The sequence below is a fragment of the Capra hircus genome, chromosome 17 (assembly GCF_001704415.2).
Source record: "Capra hircus breed San Clemente chromosome 17, ASM170441v1, whole genome shotgun sequence".
NCBI lineage: Eukaryota > Metazoa > Chordata > Mammalia > Artiodactyla > Bovidae > Capra > Capra hircus.
Genome location: NC_030824.1, coordinates 18109663 through 18128548, shown reverse-complemented (window position 1 = coordinate 18128548; position 18886 = coordinate 18109663). Strand labels below are relative to the sequence as shown.

General features: G+C 40.6%; 1 protein-coding gene across 12 annotated transcripts in view; it reads left to right on the top strand.

Moving 5' to 3' along the window:
• CLIP1 (CAP-Gly domain containing linker protein 1) overlaps positions 1 to 18373 on the top strand; it is a 145054-nt gene extending 126681 nt beyond the window's left edge. For 8 of the 12 annotated variants that reach the window (XM_018061319.1, XM_018061312.1, XM_018061314.1 and 5 more), the window contains 7 exons: positions 6196 to 6248; positions 12548 to 12665; positions 12746 to 12896; positions 13403 to 13452; positions 14587 to 14592; positions 15733 to 15857; positions 16655 to 18373. In XM_018061319.1, the coding sequence (XP_017916808.1) occupies positions 6196 to 6248; positions 12548 to 12665; positions 12746 to 12896; positions 13403 to 13452; positions 14587 to 14592; positions 15733 to 15857; positions 16655 to 16880 (729 nt within the window). In that variant the 3' untranslated portion in view covers positions 16881 to 18373. The remainder of the gene's footprint in view (positions 1 to 6195; positions 6249 to 12547; positions 12666 to 12745; positions 12897 to 13402; positions 13453 to 14586; positions 14593 to 15732; positions 15858 to 16654) is intronic. The other 4 variants (XM_018061311.1, XM_018061316.1, XM_018061313.1 and 1 more) reach the window with 2 other exon arrangements.

The following is an 18886-nucleotide window of genomic DNA, read 5'->3' as shown; positions in this document are numbered from 1 at the left end:
ATATATATTCTACTTTAAAGTTTTACAAAATAAATGTATAGTATAAACCTAGTGGGAGTTCTTAGAAAAGAATATGTCTTTGGGGTAAAGAACATTTTTCTAGGACTTCCATGGTGGTCCAGCGGTTAAAAGACCAAGCTCCCAGTGCAGAGGGTGGGGTTCAATCCCTGGTCTGGGAACTAGGATCCCCACATGCCATGTGTTGCAGCCAAAAGATTTTTTTTTTTTAAGGACGTTTTTCTGCCCTCAGTCATTTTTTATATTAACTTTGCTTTTTTATTTCTTCTGTTAAATTTGTATAAAGTTAAATTTGCTTTTTTTCTCCTAAATTTGCTTTTTTCTCTCCTTTCTGTCCTTCTTGTTCTGTATACAAAGAGAAGTGTGTGTGTGTGTGTGTGTTAGGCAAGACAGCTAATATTAATTGTTTCTTCTCTGAAAGGGCTGTTCGACAGAAATTGCCAAATCCTCCTCTTCCTTCCCTCCACCATTACCTTCTCCACTTCTGAGAGCAGGAGTCTGTCTGTGTGGGAGGCCAGACTAGAAGTCTTCAGACTCTGGGGCTGGAGCCTTGTCTTGTGCTGTCAAGGTGGAGCCGCTATTTTAGGCCTCAGAACACTAGCTTAGAGAAGAGGCTGGAGTCGCCCACGCGTGAACCACTTCCCTGGGGAAGTCAGTGACAATCGCAGCTGCTGAGCCCTGGCTCCCTTGGACTAGCTGAGCAGAGAGCTCCCTCTAGGAGGACCCGGGCTCCTCGGTGCCAGTGCTACTGACACTCGAGGACAGCGCCAGCTCACCGACTATCTGACACAGTTGTTCACGTGCCACGTAGTTCTCGAGTGCCTGCCATGTGCCCATGTGTGTGTGCTCCGTCGTGCCCGACTTTTGTGACCCCATGGACTGCAGCCCGCCAGGCTCCTCTGTCCATGGACTTCTTCAGGCAGGAGTACTGGTGTAGGTTGCCCTTTGCTTCTCTGGGGAATGTTCCCAATCCAGGGACCTAACCCACCTCTCCTGGATTGGGAGATGGATTCTTTAGCAACTGTGCCACCTGGGAATGCCTACTGTGTGCCTGCCAGTAACAGAACAGAACATTGCTTCTCCTCCCTGAAGGTTTTTAAAAAATATTTGTTTATTTATTTGGCTACACTGGGTCTTAGTTGCAGAATGCAGAATCTTTAGTTAAGGAAAGCAAACTCTTAGTTGTGACATGTGGGATCAAGTTCCCTGACTGTGGATTGAACCCTGGCCCCTGTATTGGGATCCCGGAGTTTTAGCCACTGGACTACCAGGGAAGTCCCTCCAGGAAAATTTTTATTCAAGTAGCTTTTTGGGTTTTTTTGTTTGTTTTTTGAATCCTGAAAATTTATTATTTGGGAGAATTTCAGATATTGATCCTTTGTTTTAGAGCTCATGATACTAATCAGAAAATAAACATTTTGAAATGAAATTCAAAAGAAAAGAATAATTACATATAAGACAAATTATAAAGTAGTTCGACTGGACCTGCAGAAGCAGAAGTGTGTGTCTTGATTCTGAACTTCAGCACATCCTTCATGTCACACAAGCTAGTATTTTCTTAAATGATACATTAAAACAAATTACCCACCATGTTTATCACATTATAGAACAGTTTTGTGGACAGATGAGCTCTTTGAGGTTTTCTGGTCCAGTGTTCCCTCCAATCATGATCATTTGTATCAGGAAAATATATATTTTCCCTGCAACACTGTATTCTTAATAGTTTTCTGTAAAATAACCCTGCCTTTTATTTAACCTTTTATTACAAACAAGTTCAGCGATATTCCTGGATATCCAACTCCAAAGACAGTCAGCTCTTGGTCATTCACTTTTTGGTAAAGTTTTTTTTTATGATTTTTAAATTTAAAGAAATTTTAAAAATCTTAATGAATCTTCATTACAATATTGGCGTCTGTTTTATGTTTTGGTGTTTTGGTCTCGAGGCATGTGGGATCTTAATTCCCTAACCAGAGATAGAACTGCTGCCCCCTACATTGGAAGGTGAAGTCTTAACCAATGGACCACCAGGAAAGTCCCTATTGGTCACTCTTGTTTCAGTTTTACTCTCATTGACCTTCTACTCTTTCATGGATTAATTTGAAGTAAATCCTAGACATACTATCATTTTATCTGTGAACAACTTAATACCTCTAAAAAATAAAATTATTCATATCTTTTAAATTGTAATGTTATTTTACAATTAGAAATAATTGGACATGAGTTTGAGCAAGCTCCAGGAATTGGTGATGGACAGGGAGGCCTGGAGTGCTACAGTCCATGGGGCCGCAGAGTCAGACAGGACTGAGCTACTGAACTTAACTGATAAATGTTTGTAACATGAAACAATACAAATACATACCATTTCAAAGTTACCATTCCTCCTATTGTTGTTTCATTGAGGCAACATTATAAATGGTTGAGTGTTTCTTTCCATAGTGCTCTTCGTTTGTGTAACAGTCTCTCTATATATAATAATTGTTTTTGTTTTTTACAAAACCTATATTGTATATATTACTCAAATTTGCCTGTTGTTGTTCAGTTGCTAAGTCGTGTCCTACTCTTTGTGACCCCATGGCACACCAGGCTTCCCTGTCCTTTATCTCCTAGAGTTTGCTTAAATTCATGGCCCTTGAGTCAGTGATGCCATCCAATTATCTCATCCTCTGTTGCCCCCTTCTCCTCCTGCCCTCAATCTTTCCCAGCATCAGGGTCTTTTCCAATGAGTCGGCTCTTTGCATCAGGTGGCCAAAGTATTGGAGCTTCAGCATCATTCCCACTGATGAATATTCAGGGTTGATTTCCTTTAGGATTGACTGATTTGATCTCCTTTCAGTCCAAGGGACTCTCAAGAGTCTTCTCCAGCACCACAATTCGAAAGCATCAATTCTTCAGTCTCAGCCTTCTTTGTGGTCCAATTCTCACATCCATACATGACTGCTGGAAAAACCATAGCTTTGACTATATGGACCTTTGTTGGCAAAGTGATGTCTCTGATTTTTAATGTACTGTCTAGGTTTGCCTCCCTCCCCACAAAGTTATATTTATTAAGGTAAAATATACATAAAATTCACCTTTCATAGATATGTGGTTCGGTGAGTTTTGACATATATATACAGTCATATGATATACCCTTACAATCAAGATTTTCTTCTCCCCAAGAAGTTCTCATACTCTTTTTATAGTCAGTCACTTCCCAATTCCTAAACACCATTTCTCTCTTCTATGGTGCTATAGTTTTGCCTCTCTTTTGGGTTGGCCAAGAAGTTCATTTGTGTTGTCAACCCGGTTCAGTCCCTGGCTCAGTTCAGTTCAGTTCAGTCACTCAGTCGTGTCCGACTCTTTGCGACCCCATGAATCACAGCACGCCAGGCCTCCCTGTTCTCTTTTGGTGTCCTATCATATTGCCTTTTCATACTGTTCATGGGGTTCTCAAGGCAAGAATACTGAAGTGGCTTGCCATTCCCTTCTCCAGTGGACCACGTTCTGTCAGACCTCTCCACCATGACCCGCCCATCTTGGGTTGCCCCGTAGGCATGGCTTCGTTTCAGTGAGTTAGACAAGGCTGTGGTCCTAGTGTGATTAGATTGACTAGTTTTCTGTGAGTATGGTTTCAGTGTGTCTGCCCTCTGATGCCCTCTTGCAACACCTACCATCTTACTTGAGTTTCTCTTACCTTGGACGTGGGGGTTTCTCTTCACGGCTGCTCCAGCCAAGCACAGCCGCTGCTCCTTACCTTGGATGAGGGGTATCTCCTTACCGCCACTGTTCCTGACCTTCAACCTGGGATAGCTCCTCTAGGCCCTCCTGCGCCTGCGCAACCACCGCTCCTTGGGTAGCTCCTTCCAGCTGCTGCCCCTGGCCTCGGGCTCGGGGTGGCTCCTCGGGGTCACTGCCCCTGGCCTCGGGGGTGAGGTGACTTCTCCCGGCCGCCACTGGTTGGGGAACTAAAATCCTGCAAGCTGAGTGGTGCAGCCAAAAAAAAAAAAAAAGATCACAAAAGACAAGGAAAGAATGAAGAACCAGCTAGACTAAAGAAATATGACTACTAAATGAAACTTGTTATCCTGGATTCGATCCTGGACCAGAAGGAAAAAAAAAAAAACTATTTCCGATGAAGAATTGGTACAGGACTTCCCTGGTGGTCCAGTGGGTAAGAATCCCCCCCTCCAGTGCAGGGAACAGGGGTTCGATCCCTTGTCTGGGATGATCTCACATGCTGAGGAGCAGCTAAGCCTGTACACAACTACTGAGCCCACGAGCCCGTCCTCTGAACCTAGAGAAGCCACTGCGGTGAGAAACCCACATATCGCACCAAAGAGTTTTGGTAGGAATCGTTGTGATTTTCTTTAGGATTGACTGGTTTAGTCTCCTTGCTGTCCAGGGGACTCTCAAGAGTCTTTTCCAGCACTGCCCTTCACTATCTCCTGGAGTTTGCTCAAATTCATGGCCATTGAGTTAGTGATGCCAGCCAGCCTGCCACAACTAGAGAAAGCCCACATGGCAACGATGACCCAGCACAGCCAAAAAATAAATAAAAGAGTCAGTACAATAAGTACCCTAAATTTCTGTTCCATGGAAATTCAGGCACAAGAACTTCATCCTCCAAGAAACAGGGAGAATCTCTGCATGCTGTTCTTTGCAGTGTTGAATGATTTTCCAAGTGTTTATTGATTACTTGTATTTTCTCTGCTGTGAATTACCTGCCATGTCACTTATGTATTTGTATCTGCCTTGTCGTCATTTTGCAGTCGTTAAGTTTTTTCCTTTGTTTCAGTTTTTATAACTATAAAACAGTCTTCCTTGTTTAAAAAATAAATACAAACCACATAAAAGGACGCAGAGGGAATGAGAGCCCCTCTCCATCGCCATATCCCACTCTCCAGATGTTGTTCTCCCTCTCATTTCATTTTTTAAAGTTTGCCTCCCACTCTTTTTCCTTCCTTTTACTCTTTAAAAATTAAGTATTTCCGTGAAGTGAATTACTCATGCACCAGAAGGATTTATCTTACTGGACTAGGAAAGGAACGTCTATAGTGGGAAAAAAAATCTGTATGTTAACCTCTGTAGATTTCTTGATAGACTCATGTTCAAAACATATATGTTTCTATTTAAGAATTTTTAGAGTATAAAGACCTTTATAGCAAAGCACATACATAACTGACACGTAATCAGAAATAAGACCACAACTACTTACTGGGAGTAGCAGCTTAAATTCCAGGAACCTAGAATCTTAAATCCTAGAATCCATAAATTCTTATATAAATGGAAACCATTACAGAGTCTTTGCTGTTATCCTTTGATTAAAAAACAAACAAACAAAAAAATGGACTTCCCTGGTGACCCAGTGGTAAAGAATCTGCCCTGCAATGCAGGGGACCTGGGTTTAATCCCTGATCTGGGAAGATTCCACATGCTGTGGGGCAAGTAAGCCCATGGCCACAAGACCCAGTACAGCCAAAAAAGAAATAATTTTTTTACCTGTAAGAGTCTGTTCACCTTTTTGTGTTGTTAACAGTGTGACTGTATTTGACTAAACTCTGGTGTCGTTTGGGAGTAGAGGTGTGTCTCCATCACAAGGTTGACTAGCTGAATCTTTGGTTTTTTCATCCTTCATAGAAGAACAGAATGTTAGAACTAATGGACCACTGGGAATTCTTTTGTAACTTTATTTTATAGGTGAGAAAGAAATGAGTGGAATATAATAGGCCTAAGATGAGGCCCTTGTAGAATAAATTACCGGTTCTTAGCCCTGCCCAAGTTAGTGACATTTGCCTTCTGTTATTTCAGGAAAGGAACCAGAATGCTAACAGTGAAGCTTCCCCTCATACATCTAGCAAGTAAAGGAAACATTTTTGGATGTTTAAGATAGGGCATGTACACAGTGTTGCTTAATACTCCAACTCTCAGGTCCCCAAGGAAGAGGAGTCATTGAGATCATAAGTGATTTGTAAATTAGTAACTGTGGGACTTCCCTGGTGGCCCAGTGGCTGAGACTCCACCCTTCGAATGCCATCCACATGGTGATGTGCACTTGGTCTTGTCTCACTGCCTCTCAGGAAAGCCAGTTGCTTTAGCTTCACTGGAGCGTGGGAATGTGACCTGCAGGATGAGAAATCAGCCTCTCTGAGGGCTTGTTATGAACTGAACTTTTTTTTTCCTGTGTGTATTTTTTTCCAGCTGGAAGAAGAGAGATCGGTGCTCAATAATCAGTTGTTAGAAATGAAAAAGAGGTAGGCTTTTCTTTTTGTGTATATTGTTTTGTGTGTGTGTGTGTACGTGTTTAATAAGGAAAATGTTGGTACATGCTGTGTGAAGTGACTTGTAGAAAACATACGACCTTCTTATACTCAGAAAATTGCATTGTGATAGTTTGGTACTCATAATTGACAAATTTGCAAAGTTTCAGTATGAATTATTACTAACAGAAGATTTTTGATTTTTAAGTCATGTTCAGTTGCGTTTATTCAGAAGTATCCTAAAGTCAGATGGTCTCATATTACATACTGCTGTACCTCCTAGTTTCAGTAACTAAAAATACTGCCATTTTACCTAGAGTAATTGATCTGCGCATAAATACTGATTTCAGTTATATAAAAAGTTTAATTTTTTCACAATAATGGGAAGCACCATTTTAAACATTTCTATTTATTTTCTGAAAAAGAGCTTTGTTACTTGTTATTCTTTGATGACAATCAAATGCTATTCAAATGGAAGTTTCCAGGACTTTTGAGTAAGGATAAATGGGCCCCCAGGAATAATCATTTAGAAGCCTGATGCTTATGCTTTCTGATGGTCTCTGTCTGCTCTTTTAAAACGTGCAGTTTGTGTCTAGAGAAACTCTCTGCTTTACTCTGCATGCCAAGCAGGTTTAGCGTGCACTGTTGCTAAGACCCACAGCCTGTGGGCTGCTGTACAGTGGTTTGCTGTAGAGTACATCACAACAGGGACGTGCTTTTCTGTCTTATTAAATGTGAAAAGAAAAATAAACCTTTAGAAATAGTACAATCAAGAATTCCTGGGGCTTCCCTGAAGAGACTCCTTGCTTCCACTGCAGGGGGCACGAGTTTGAATTCCACGTGGCGCTTGTGCAGCACGGCCAAAAATAAGTAAATAAGTTTTTTGAAAAGAATTCCTGTATACCTCAATTTAAAAAACATAATAAAATAGGGAAGAAAAATTCCTTCACAGTCTTGCAGAGCACCTTGTTCTCGACTGTCAGGGCAGAGGAAGTTTCCCTTACTGACCACCGACACAGGCGTTTACGCTGACAGTGTTCTCCTGCCTGCACGGCAGTTGCTGCAGAATCTAAGGCCTTATTTAGCCCACAAAGATATTTGGGTTCCATAAGCTACATTCTGAAGGAAATGAGGCCTCAGTCCAGGGGTGCCTTCCTCCTTTTTTTTTTAAGACATCCTTAAACTCTTTCTTCTTTAAAGTTTCACATCAGACTGCATATGTGTTTCACAACCGCCACACCCCTGGTCCAGCCAGGTGTCCACCAAGTGCCCCTCCTGAGTTGTGGTGACTGGCCTGCTATGACTTACCTTGGGACCTGGGTACAAGCACAGCTCTGCCCATGGGGGCCTTGGGATATTTAACTTTACATGAAAAAGGCTTTATTTCTTTAAAAAGAACCCCGTATATGCAGTTATCAAGGGTATGTGAAAACATAATAGCACTTACTCCTGAAGCATTCTGGTAAGGGAATGTATAAAAATCAGCAGATGTGAGTACTGATGTAGTTAATCCCTTTGCATTTATGTAGCACTTGTAATTCACAGATTTCTCATATCTCCAAACAAACCATTGAAATGTATATTGGGGCTTGCATTTAAAAATGATGAAATCCAAACACCCAAACTTGGGCAACTTGGCTAAGAACTCAGATGCAGGCACAAGACCCAGGACTTCAGATCTTTTTACACGGGGTCTTTGCTCACTGTACATTTAACGTTTGTTTATTTTTACTTTTTAATATTTTTTAAAAAGAAAGATGAGAGGCTTTGTTAGTCCTTTCCTTGTGACTTTGACTAAATTACATGCCTCTCCAAGTGTGATTAGACATGTGACTTTTCTCCTTATTTTTCTGCTCCCGTGTTAGGTCCTGGGTATGCTTAAGAGAATCTCTCTTGAAAATTATTCTTTTAATTGAAAAATGCAGATAAAGTTAATTTTTCTGGGAGTGAAAAAATTTTAAACATGGCTTCTTATATTTAGAACTTTGGTGGGGGAGGGGTTCAAATTGTTAATTAACCCTTATGGAAAAATTAGGTCTGTTTGAGAAGTCTGGATGCAAATATATTTTAGCTAATTTGGGGGGACCATGAATGCATTCTAAAAGTCAGCTTTGTAAAGGATTTGTATGTAGATCTAGGTAGGTAACAGATAAGTACATGTAGCATAGAGTACTAAAAAAAACTGGATACTTCCTTAATTTAAAAGTCTGGCGTGACTTCTCTGGCAGTCCTGTGGTTAGGTCTTCATCTTCTAGTGTAGAGGGTGGGGGTTCTGTCCCTGGTTGGAGAGCTAAGATCCCACTCATATGCCTGTGGTCAAAAAACCAAAACATTAAAAAAAAAAAAAAAATTGTAGAAAGCTCAATAAAGACTTTAAATATGGTCCACATTTTTAAAAAAACCTGAAAAAAAAATCTGGAAAGTACTTAAAAATCACAAAAGATATTTGAAATGTGGTTGTTCAAGCAAGAACTGAGATCTTAGTCAACATACATAGCCAAGAAAGAATATAATTGCTTCATTCAGACTATATTGTTCATTATTTTGAAGTGCAGTACTTACTCCTGACATGGGGTAAAACTAAATATTTATCATTAAGACATTAGTATCCCCTTCTTGTATTTGCTCTGTTTTTTTTTTGCTATCTAACATTGAATCGCAGGCAACATGCAGTAAAACTTTTTCTCTTAGCCTGAAAATGTAATCATTTCTTTGGAAAACCAGCCTCTGAGTTAGGCAGACCTCTTTCAAAGCAGTTTCCAAGGCATCCAGTAGATGAAGCAGAGCTAACCTCGACTTGCTCTAACTGACAGAAGGAGAGAAACATGTTCCTCTGGCCAGAAAGCCTATGGCAGAGTCGGGAACCAGTTTGGCTTCCCTCCCTTCTATAGGCTCTTTGATGTCAGAGAAGGAAGCCCAGAGCCAAAATCTTAGATGCGGACTGTAGAGTCGGGATTAATTCTGCAGGCGACCCCCGCAAGATTCCCGTCAGGAAGGAAGACTGGTGGGCGGCCAGCCTGCCCATTCTGAAGAGGTCACTGCCCCTCCAGCTCACTCAGCTCACTGTGGGTTGCTAAGTGTCTGACTGTCTCGAGCTTGCGCTGCTTATCAATGCTCATCTCACCCCCTCTCTTTTCCCTTTCCTACACTTGCTTCCTTTGCTCTATCTGTGTGTCTTTAATGGTAAGACTAAAGAAAGTCTATCCACGTTATAATAAATAAATTTCATATATTTTTTAGTAAACCAAGTTGTCGTATATATTTTTTGGCTGCCTTTGTCCCTCTGTGTCTTGCTTTTGTTTTGAAAAATATCCTCAGCAGTACACACACACACACACGCACATATCTTTTTTATATCTCTATATACAGCACAGAACTTCAGTGCAAATTTAGTTCTCCTTGCTGTATTTGCAGTTCTCTTCGTGTTCCTAATATTTGGTTCTTGTTATCTTGCGTTTTTAAAGCCTGCCCCGTAACACTTTAAGGTATTTCCTTCATTACCGGAATTTATTTCTTATGTAAGTAGTCAGGAAAGAATCTGGGTTATACGTTCTCTTGGGGGAAAGATTTCTGGCCCCTGAAGCCCTTCTTTCATGTTATGTTTATCTTCCCTCCTTGATATTTTTAGTAAGGCCAAGTCACTCGAGCCAGAGTGTCTTTAAAGTAACACAGGCCCTCTTGTCGATGTGATGTGTGACTCAGGTGTCAGTAATGTTGGCAGAACTAGTTTAGTTTAGACCATCTTGGTTTGCACAGTGGGATTTGGGCTCAGGAATTGCCTAAGATGCTGACATTGAAGACCTGTCACCAAGAGGAGCTGCCAAGGTCTATTTGTCCCTTCAGAATTTGGTATACAAATCACAAGTCAGATCCCTTTCTTAACCACCCACCTTTTGATGACTTTTGTCCAAGAAATAACTGTTTGCTATGAGGCCATATGTATGTGGGGATAAGCAGAAAAAGACACCTGTGCCTTTTTCTTCTGCCAGCTGATGGCGTCCTTATCCTCCCTAACACAAAGATTTAGAAGAATCTAAATCTGCTAATCCCCCAACCCTGATACTTCTCAGTAAAAATATTTAAAATCACATTGTTCAAATTTGAGTTGAATTTATAAGCGAATCTCAATTGTTTGCTTTGAAATAATTCCTTTATTATTTTACAAAGAAGCAGAAAGTAAAAATGGCCAAATCATGGAAATACAAGCTCTTACTTTTAATGGCCTTATTACACTTTACCTAATGTGCTGTATATAGCAAGGAACTGAAATAGATTTTACAATAGAATGAACTTCCAAATATCCTTTAATAGAAACATAAGGAGCAGAAGATTTATTGAATCTTCAGATAAAAATAGATGTTTATTTCCAGATAGAAAAAGATGCCTATACATTCCTTTCATTTAAATCTTTGGGGTTCTTTTGTTTTTTGTTTTACGTAAGCACGATCCTCTTTCCTAGTGAGGTGTCATGCAATTAGTAATTTAACATCACCAAGTGTTCATATAACACTTGGGTGTTGAATTCAAGACATTTTCTGTAAGTCTCAGATTCTTTTCTTACTACTTATTCTGGGGTATAAGTGTAAGCCACACACTGAGATAAATACAACACTTATATTTTCCATCTTTGTGTAGAACTTCAATTTACCATAAACCATGAGAATTCTGTAATTCGTGTGCCGGATATCTTGGGTCTCACTAACCAGACATACATTCTGCCATTTCTAACCTGGGCCTCAGTTTCTGATCCCTCCAGTCGGTTCTAAGACAGACCAAACCACTACGTGCTCCATGTTCACCCAGCTCTTCCCAACAGAACCAGGAGCGATTTTTCTCTTTGCACCGTGAACTCTCAATGATGATTATCCACGTGAAGGCAGTGCCTTAGGTTGTAAGACCCAAGGGCTAGCTAGGAAATTTTCCACCAGTAATGTTTTTCCCCAAATATTTTTGTGATACAAGGTCTTTTTTCCTCTTGTTTCACACTGCATGTAATTAAAAAAAAAAAATTATTTCAAAATTTGAGGTTTCCAGGAGCCAAAAATATAGTACAGAGAGTCCTACATCCCCTTCTCTCATCTTCCCCTCACATGTCCACCTTAGCACCCCTGGTCCTTTGATCCAAACCGAGAGAGTAACATTGGTGTAGACCCCTTAGCCAAACTCTAGACGTTGTTGAGATTTCCCGTTTTTCCACTCCATGCCCTTTTTCCTCTCCCAGGGTCCAATCTAGGAGACCCCATCACCTTCACTTGTCACATCTCCTTAGTCTCCTCCAATCTGTGACACCTCCTCAGTCTTTCCTCGGCTTTCGTGACACTGGCACTTTTGAATTTTCACCACAAAAATGTAAATAAAAGCACACACATTTATAAACACACAGTAGCCTCCTGCCCTTTGGAGTCGTCTCTGTTGTGTCCCTCCTTCCCTGTCTTCCTTTCATCTCTCCCTTTCTTTTCCCACTCCCCTGACTCCAAGAAACATCTTCCTCCTGGAAAGCCTGGCGCCCCTCCCTGTGCTGATAACCAGACGCTGAGTCGGCCTGAGAACAGACTTCCCATGCACTGACCTGCTCCCTCCAGGTGTCCCCCCAGCTTCCATTCTGCAGCTGGAAATCCATCTTCACATTTCTGTCCTAGCTTTTTTTGTAATTTACCTTTCATTTCTATGAGCAAGCGAAAGTCGTCTTCAGAGTCTTTATGGACGAAAAGTAATGATCCTTCAGTTTGAATAGTGGTCATAATCTCTACTACTGTTTTGGCCCATAAGATCTCCAAAACACACTCTGGGAACTTGCTCAAAGTTACTGAAATTAGTGAGAACCAATCGATACTTCCAGCATAAAATTGCTCTGCATGATGTCTGTACAATCGCTTTGCATGTGTGTATTTTAATTGTTGTTATTGCCTGGTAATCAAGAAATAACAGAATTCATCTGGGAGGGGGGTTAGATTTTTTGTTTTTAATAATTCTTTGCGGGGTGCAACAGTCTTGTTTTTTTTAATTCATCTTCCGAAGTTATTAACTTGTTTCTTTAAATTCAAACGGATACAATGATATGCAGATTCTGGTATATCTCTGCATAGGTAAACTTTTTCTCCCCTCACAGTAAGTAAAACTTCAAGTAAAATTTCACCAGCATAATAGCCTTAAAGTCCCTGTAAAACTTCCCTGTGATACTTTCTCCCCTTATATTAAGCTAAAGTTAATTGAGTGTTTTTCTCCGATCCATGTACACTGACCACCCTCCCAGTTGATTTCTGGAATTTTTTTTGAACTCTTTGGTCTTTTAGAGAATCCAAGTTAATAAAAGACGCAGATGAAGAAAAAGCTTCCTTGCAGAAATCCATCAGTATCACTAGTGCCTTACTCACAGAAAAGGATGCCGAGCTGGAAAAACTGAGAAATGAGGTAGGGTACCCTCCTGAGGGAGCCTTCCCGCGGCCTGTCTGTGCGCGGACCCCGAGCCTAAGCCAGCCCATGTATTTCAGGTCACGGCGCTCAGGGGAGAGAACGCGTCCGCCAAGTCCTTGCATTCAGTTGTTCAGTCTCTAGAGTCTGATAAGGTGAAGCTTGAGCTCAAGGTAAAGAACTTGGAGCTTCAACTCAAAGAAAACAAGAGGCAGCTCAGCAGCTCCTCAGGTAACGTGACCACCGCCGCCTCCAGGGAGGAGCTCTTCCCGGGGTAGAGCTGCCCTTGGAAGGAGGCACCTGCGCCGCCCCCCGAGGGGGCCCCCCTGGCCTGGGCTCTCCCGCGCTTTCATCCAGGGAGACCCACTCAAAGGGCGCGTGCCTGCCTCTCCTGCCTCTCCGCACTTCCGAACCTTCCCGCATTGGCAGAAATTTATATAAGGCAGTAGGTGACCGCTGCCGTGCCGGGAGCGACCGCGGGTTCTGAAGGTGCACTGCCGGGAGGAGAACGTGGCGGACGTGATAGGCCACCCGCGGTGGGCCAGCCCGCGAGAGCGCCGCCGTGCCTCAGGGGGCAGATGCGGACCGGAGCTCCAGGCGTGTGCTCGGGCGCCTGTGGGGGTTCCACACCAGAATGAGTTTCTCCCACTGGCCCTTGCGTTGTAAGAACAAGAAAACAAGATGGGATGGCAATTTTTTAAAATATCCCCCCTCCACTTTTTTTTTTTTACCATAAGGTAATACTGATACTCAGGCAGAAGAGGATGAAAGAGCCCAGGAGAGTCAGGTAATAAGCCTTCCTTTTGCTTTGCTTACTTGTTTTGTTTTTTTTTTTTAATCATTTAATCTTTTGACTAGGTAATGTATTCATATGGTCTGAGCATTGAACAGTATTAGAAATATATACACTGTTAAAAAAAAAAAAACTCCCTCCAAACACCATCCCTCTCCTCAGTTTCCAACCCCCTAAACAGATAATCAGGGTTATTACTGTCTTCTTAAATTTTTTCGGAGATTTTTTTTTAATGTATATACAAACCAAGACTAACACAGTCTTTCCCCTCCTTTGTTACACAGATGGCTTATAAACTGATCTCTTATTTTTTACAGGTGTATAGTATTCCATTATATGGATACACACACACACACACACACACACACACACACACCATAATTTAATCAGTCCTTATTGGTTGACATGACTTTTGGGACGTTTCTGATCTTTTAGGTGCATTATAAACAATGCTATAGTGTACTGTCTTGCACATCTATCGTATTACAGCTATGCTAATATTTCTTTAGGATTAATTCCTAGAAGTAGAATTACTCTGTTAAAGGTTCCTTCCTCATCTTTACCTTAAAAAGACAGCTCTTGAAAACTGTTTCCTAAAGCCAAAATTATCAAAATAGCTTTAGTTGTAAAAGGGATTACATGGAGGTAAACTATTCTATTTTTGGAAATGGATGGCATCACCAACTCAATGGCCATGAATTTGATTAAACTCTGGGAGTTGGTGATGGACAGGGAGGCCTGGCGTGCTGCAGTCCATGGGTCGCAAAGAGTTGGACACGACTGAGCGACTGATCTGAACCGATAGCCCAGAAGTAATAAACATGTATTTTCAGTTTTAATTATATATTTTGGACATATTTATCCCATTCAAAATTCAAAGGTACAACAGCCATCTTTCACTTTTAAATAAAAGAGAAACTCAGTGAGTTGGTGATTTGTCTGTTACGACATCTCCTTTGAAAGGCATGTAAGAATTCAACCAACAGCCTGACTTTAACCCTGGCTAGCATTGTCTGCGCTTAGTTTACATGTCTAATGAGCACAAAATTAACAATGTTTTCTCTCCCCCTCTTCCTTTCTGCTTCCGTTTGTTTCATCTGCCACTGCCAACACTTTTCTTCCCATCAGCAAATGGTTTGTTTTATGTTTCCTAATTTGTGAGCATGTATGTGAGTGTGTGTCTATGTGTGGCTTCCCACTGTACTTCCCATTTTATGGCTTTTTTTTCCCCTTCCTGATATGATACGTAGCTCCCAACAGGATATAGTCTTACAAAACACAGTTTGAGAAGTGAGATAAGAGTCAGTGGGTCTGCCTCCAATGTCAGAAGGAATATTCTGCAGAGAATAACAAAGCCAGTGATTTCTAGCTTTGTTTTGTAACTGCCCCGGTGGGAGAAAAAGGCCAAATATTTCTTTGAAAAATAAATACTAGATGGGCCAAAAAGTTTGTTCAGATCTTTCATCTTACAGAAAAATCCCAAATGAACTTTTTGGCCAACCCAATATGTATGTATGAGTGTACACACACACACACATAATATTTTTTTAAATTATAAAGTAGGATTTTTTTTTCCTGATGGACATTTAGAGAAATGAGACCTTTTCATTATTTGTAGAGGAGAGGAGAAACCGTTTTTAAATTAAAGTGCCCTTGCTTTAAAACGTCGGACAGGAGTGTTTCCTCCTGGTGGTCAGGCATCTCCTTACTCCACTTCCCCGAGTCTGGGCCCCAGTCCCCTGAACGTTGCCCTCTCAGTGTGTGCCTGCATCAGTTGAAAGGAAGCTTAAGTCTTCTCTTTAAAATCCTTCTTTTGGTACTTCCCTGTCAGTCCAGTGGTTAAGACTCCTCTCTTCCACTGCAGGAGGCACGAGTTCAATCCCTGGTCAGGGAACTAAGATCCCACATGCCATGGGGTGTGGCCCAAAACAGGAAAACCCCAAAACAGCTCCTTCCTTTTTCTCTGAAGACCCACTTAGCATCCCACCATAACTAATAAGTGAATGTTAAATTGTGGTCTGAGGAGAATTTACATAAGCTTATTCAAATCTACAGAACGTGAAAGTCCTGGATTGGTTCTACAGTTTAGCTGAACAAGTAACTGGTTGTGCTTTTTGTACAATTGTGTGTGTGTGTGTTGAGTCACGGCCATTGCTGGCCCCTGTGACTTCAGCACACTGCGACCACAGCCTGAGTATGATTGCTGACTTCGTGATGCTCCAGGGTACGTATTTCAGGCATTTTACACATTTTTTTTTCCCCCAAACAAATTAGATTGACTTCCTCAATTCAGTAATAGTGGACCTTCAGAGGAAGAATCAGGACCTCAAGATGAAGGTGGAGATGATGTCAGAAGCAGCCCTGAATGGGAACGGGGACGACCTGAACAATTACGACAGGTATTTCATGCTCAGCGATGCTGAGTGGAACCTTAGCTCCATCTAAATACGTGTGTGTTTTTAAAGTTAGGTTCTCCAGACAGAGAAGGACAAATATGGCTTCTATGTGAAATCTAAAAGAAAAATGGTACAAATGAACTTATTTGAAAAACAGAAATAGAGTCACAGATGTAGAAAACAGTCTTGACTTATGGTCACCAGGGAGTAAGGGGAGGAGGGATAAATTGGGAGACTGGGATTGCCATATACACACTACTGTACATAAAATAGATAACTAATAATGATCTACTCTTATAGCACAGGGAACTCTACTCAATACTCCATGGTGAACTATATGGGAAAAGAATCTATAAAAAGAGGGCTATATGTATGTGTATGGCTGGTTCACTTTGCTGTACAGCAGGTTTCACAACACTGTAAATCAACTATAATCCAATAAAAACTAAAAAAAAAAGGAAAATATACATATAACCGAGTCTCTGCTATGCAGCAGAAAATTAATGAAACATTATAAATCAACTGACTTCAATATATTTTTTAAAAGTTAGGTTCTCCAGTGGATTGGAGAAACAATTGCTTTGTGATTATTTGGCCATAAACTGACTTCCACAAATCTGGCAAGAGAGCCAATGGTTTGATCTGAAGATTTTAAATGCGGACCGTAGTACTTGTACTTGAGGCTCCGCAGACTGCACCAGAATCCTTGCTTGTGTTTTATTCCTTACAAATGATACTGTCTCTTGAATTTCTTCTGAGGGAGATGAGTTTCTGATCATACACATTGGTAACATTTGCAGCGATGACCAGGAGAAACAGTCCAAGAAGAAACCCCGCCTCTTCTGTGACATATGTGACTGCTTTGATCTCCACGATACAGAGGATTGTCCTACCCAGGCCCAGATGTCCGAGGACCCGCCCCACTCCACACACCACGGCAGTCGGAGCGAGGAACGCCCCTACTGTGAAATCTGTGAGATGTTTGGGCACTGGGCTACCAACTGCAATGACGACGAGACCTTCTGATGAAGCCTTCCACCCAGAACTGGGCTCTCTCAGATGCACTAGCGTGTAGGCAACTGACCACCAGCATTATGCGTGCAGACTTCAGAACTCACGTTATTTTTGACCCCCATCAACAAAGCTAAGAAAATATTTTGATCTTCCACAAAATCGCCCTTTTAGTCTCCCCGTATAAGTTTATAAGTTAAAATAATAAATAAGGGGGGGTTTCACCTCTGATTTTTGTCTTCTTGATTTTTAAAACGTATTCCATTGCACCAGATGCCATTACACTCATCATCCCTATGAGGGAGACCTCACAGAATGACTCCTACCCTTCCAGGACCTTATTTAAGTTAACTTTAAATTATGCCGTTCCTCTTCATATTTGCACTAAAATATTTCCAGGCTGCATTTGTATATTTAGATGTTTGGGTTAAGCTTTGACACTGGAATGAGTTGAAAAAAAAGTATGCCACTTTGCATTTTCATCTACTCATTTATTTTATTTTTAGTCAAAGAAATAGCTGAGTTCTTTGCACTACCCAATGTCAGTAGTGCCTTTATTTCAGGCTTGATGATACTTTTAGGTGTGATTATAAAATCATGAAACAGGTAAAGGGAGGGGGAAGCCCCCAAACTGCTGTGGGAACGTTTTATTATAATCTCAATGCTGCACCCACTTTACTCTACTGTGGTGTTTTATCAGTTTTGCATAATTTCAGCTTCTATATATTATATGTATATATTTTTGTAAAATCTATATTTTGGGGAAAAAACCTATACAGTATGTCTTTCTTTTCAGATTTTTATCTTTATGAAAAAGGAAACACTTAAAATGTTCATCAGGACATGACGCGCTAGGCCAGGATCAACATCGCGTGGCTTCGCAGCTGTGTGTTCTCTGTTTTCATTTTCTTTCTTTATCAGGAATAAATAACTGGGAGAATTTTCTCCAGATTTTGTTTTTCTTCTCCAACAAATATCCCCAGCAGTCGGTTAATTAGATAATAAGCCACTCTAAAACACCTAAATGAACCAATCTACAATCTTTACAACTTTTTTTTTTACTGTGTTTTTAGATGAATGTACTATGAGAAATTCAACATTAACAGTTTTGGATTTTCTTATCACAAAAAATAAAATGAAGGACCTCAACTACAAGTTTAGCAACCAGTTTGAATCTATTTATCTTCATTTGAATGTCTTTTAGAATATGTAAAAAGTAATAAATAAATGTATCTTCCAGGAGACATGTATAATAAAAACTTCTATAATTGTACATATGCCTTTGATGTATTTTCCCCTCCAGATTATCAACTATGTGTTTGACAAGTGAAAAATAAATATGTAATCAGTTGAAATTTGGGATTATAAACAAACATATCATAATAGGAACTGTTTCACAAACACAAAATGTAAAGCAGTATTAAAATCCAAGCAAACAAGTGTTCTGTATCTACTTTAATAAATGGTTATTCTTTTTTGCCAGTGTAGTAGACTGGTATTATTCTCAGGTTTATTTGTCCTAATGGTTTTTCTTTAAATGAGCAAGCACCAGAGGTCCAAATAGCAATTTCTACTGCAGTGTGTTGAGAAACTGCTTTTAAGAAATGATCGCAAAGCATTCTGTGACCCACTCAGCATAAAATACATACCCAAGGTGGTTATCCATTGCTTTGTCTCACTATATTACCTCACAGAAATGTAAGTGGCACTGTGCAGTACCAACTACCTATTAAAGAATGAAGTTTGGAAAGAAACTATGAAAGCTGCTGTGATATTTACCAAAATGATGACTGAACCAAGCAGTCTGGTTTTATGAGCTCTGATTCCCCCACAGGTAGATATTTCCAAAGTAGAGGGACCAGTTGAACATGACCAAAAAAGTACCCTGACAGTAGTCCTGGACTTCAGCATTGACAGAACAGATGAAAAGACTCAAACTATTAATCTACATTTATTGAGATCATTTCTCTCTCTCTCTCTCCATATATATATACAACAAATCATGTTGTACACCTAAAATG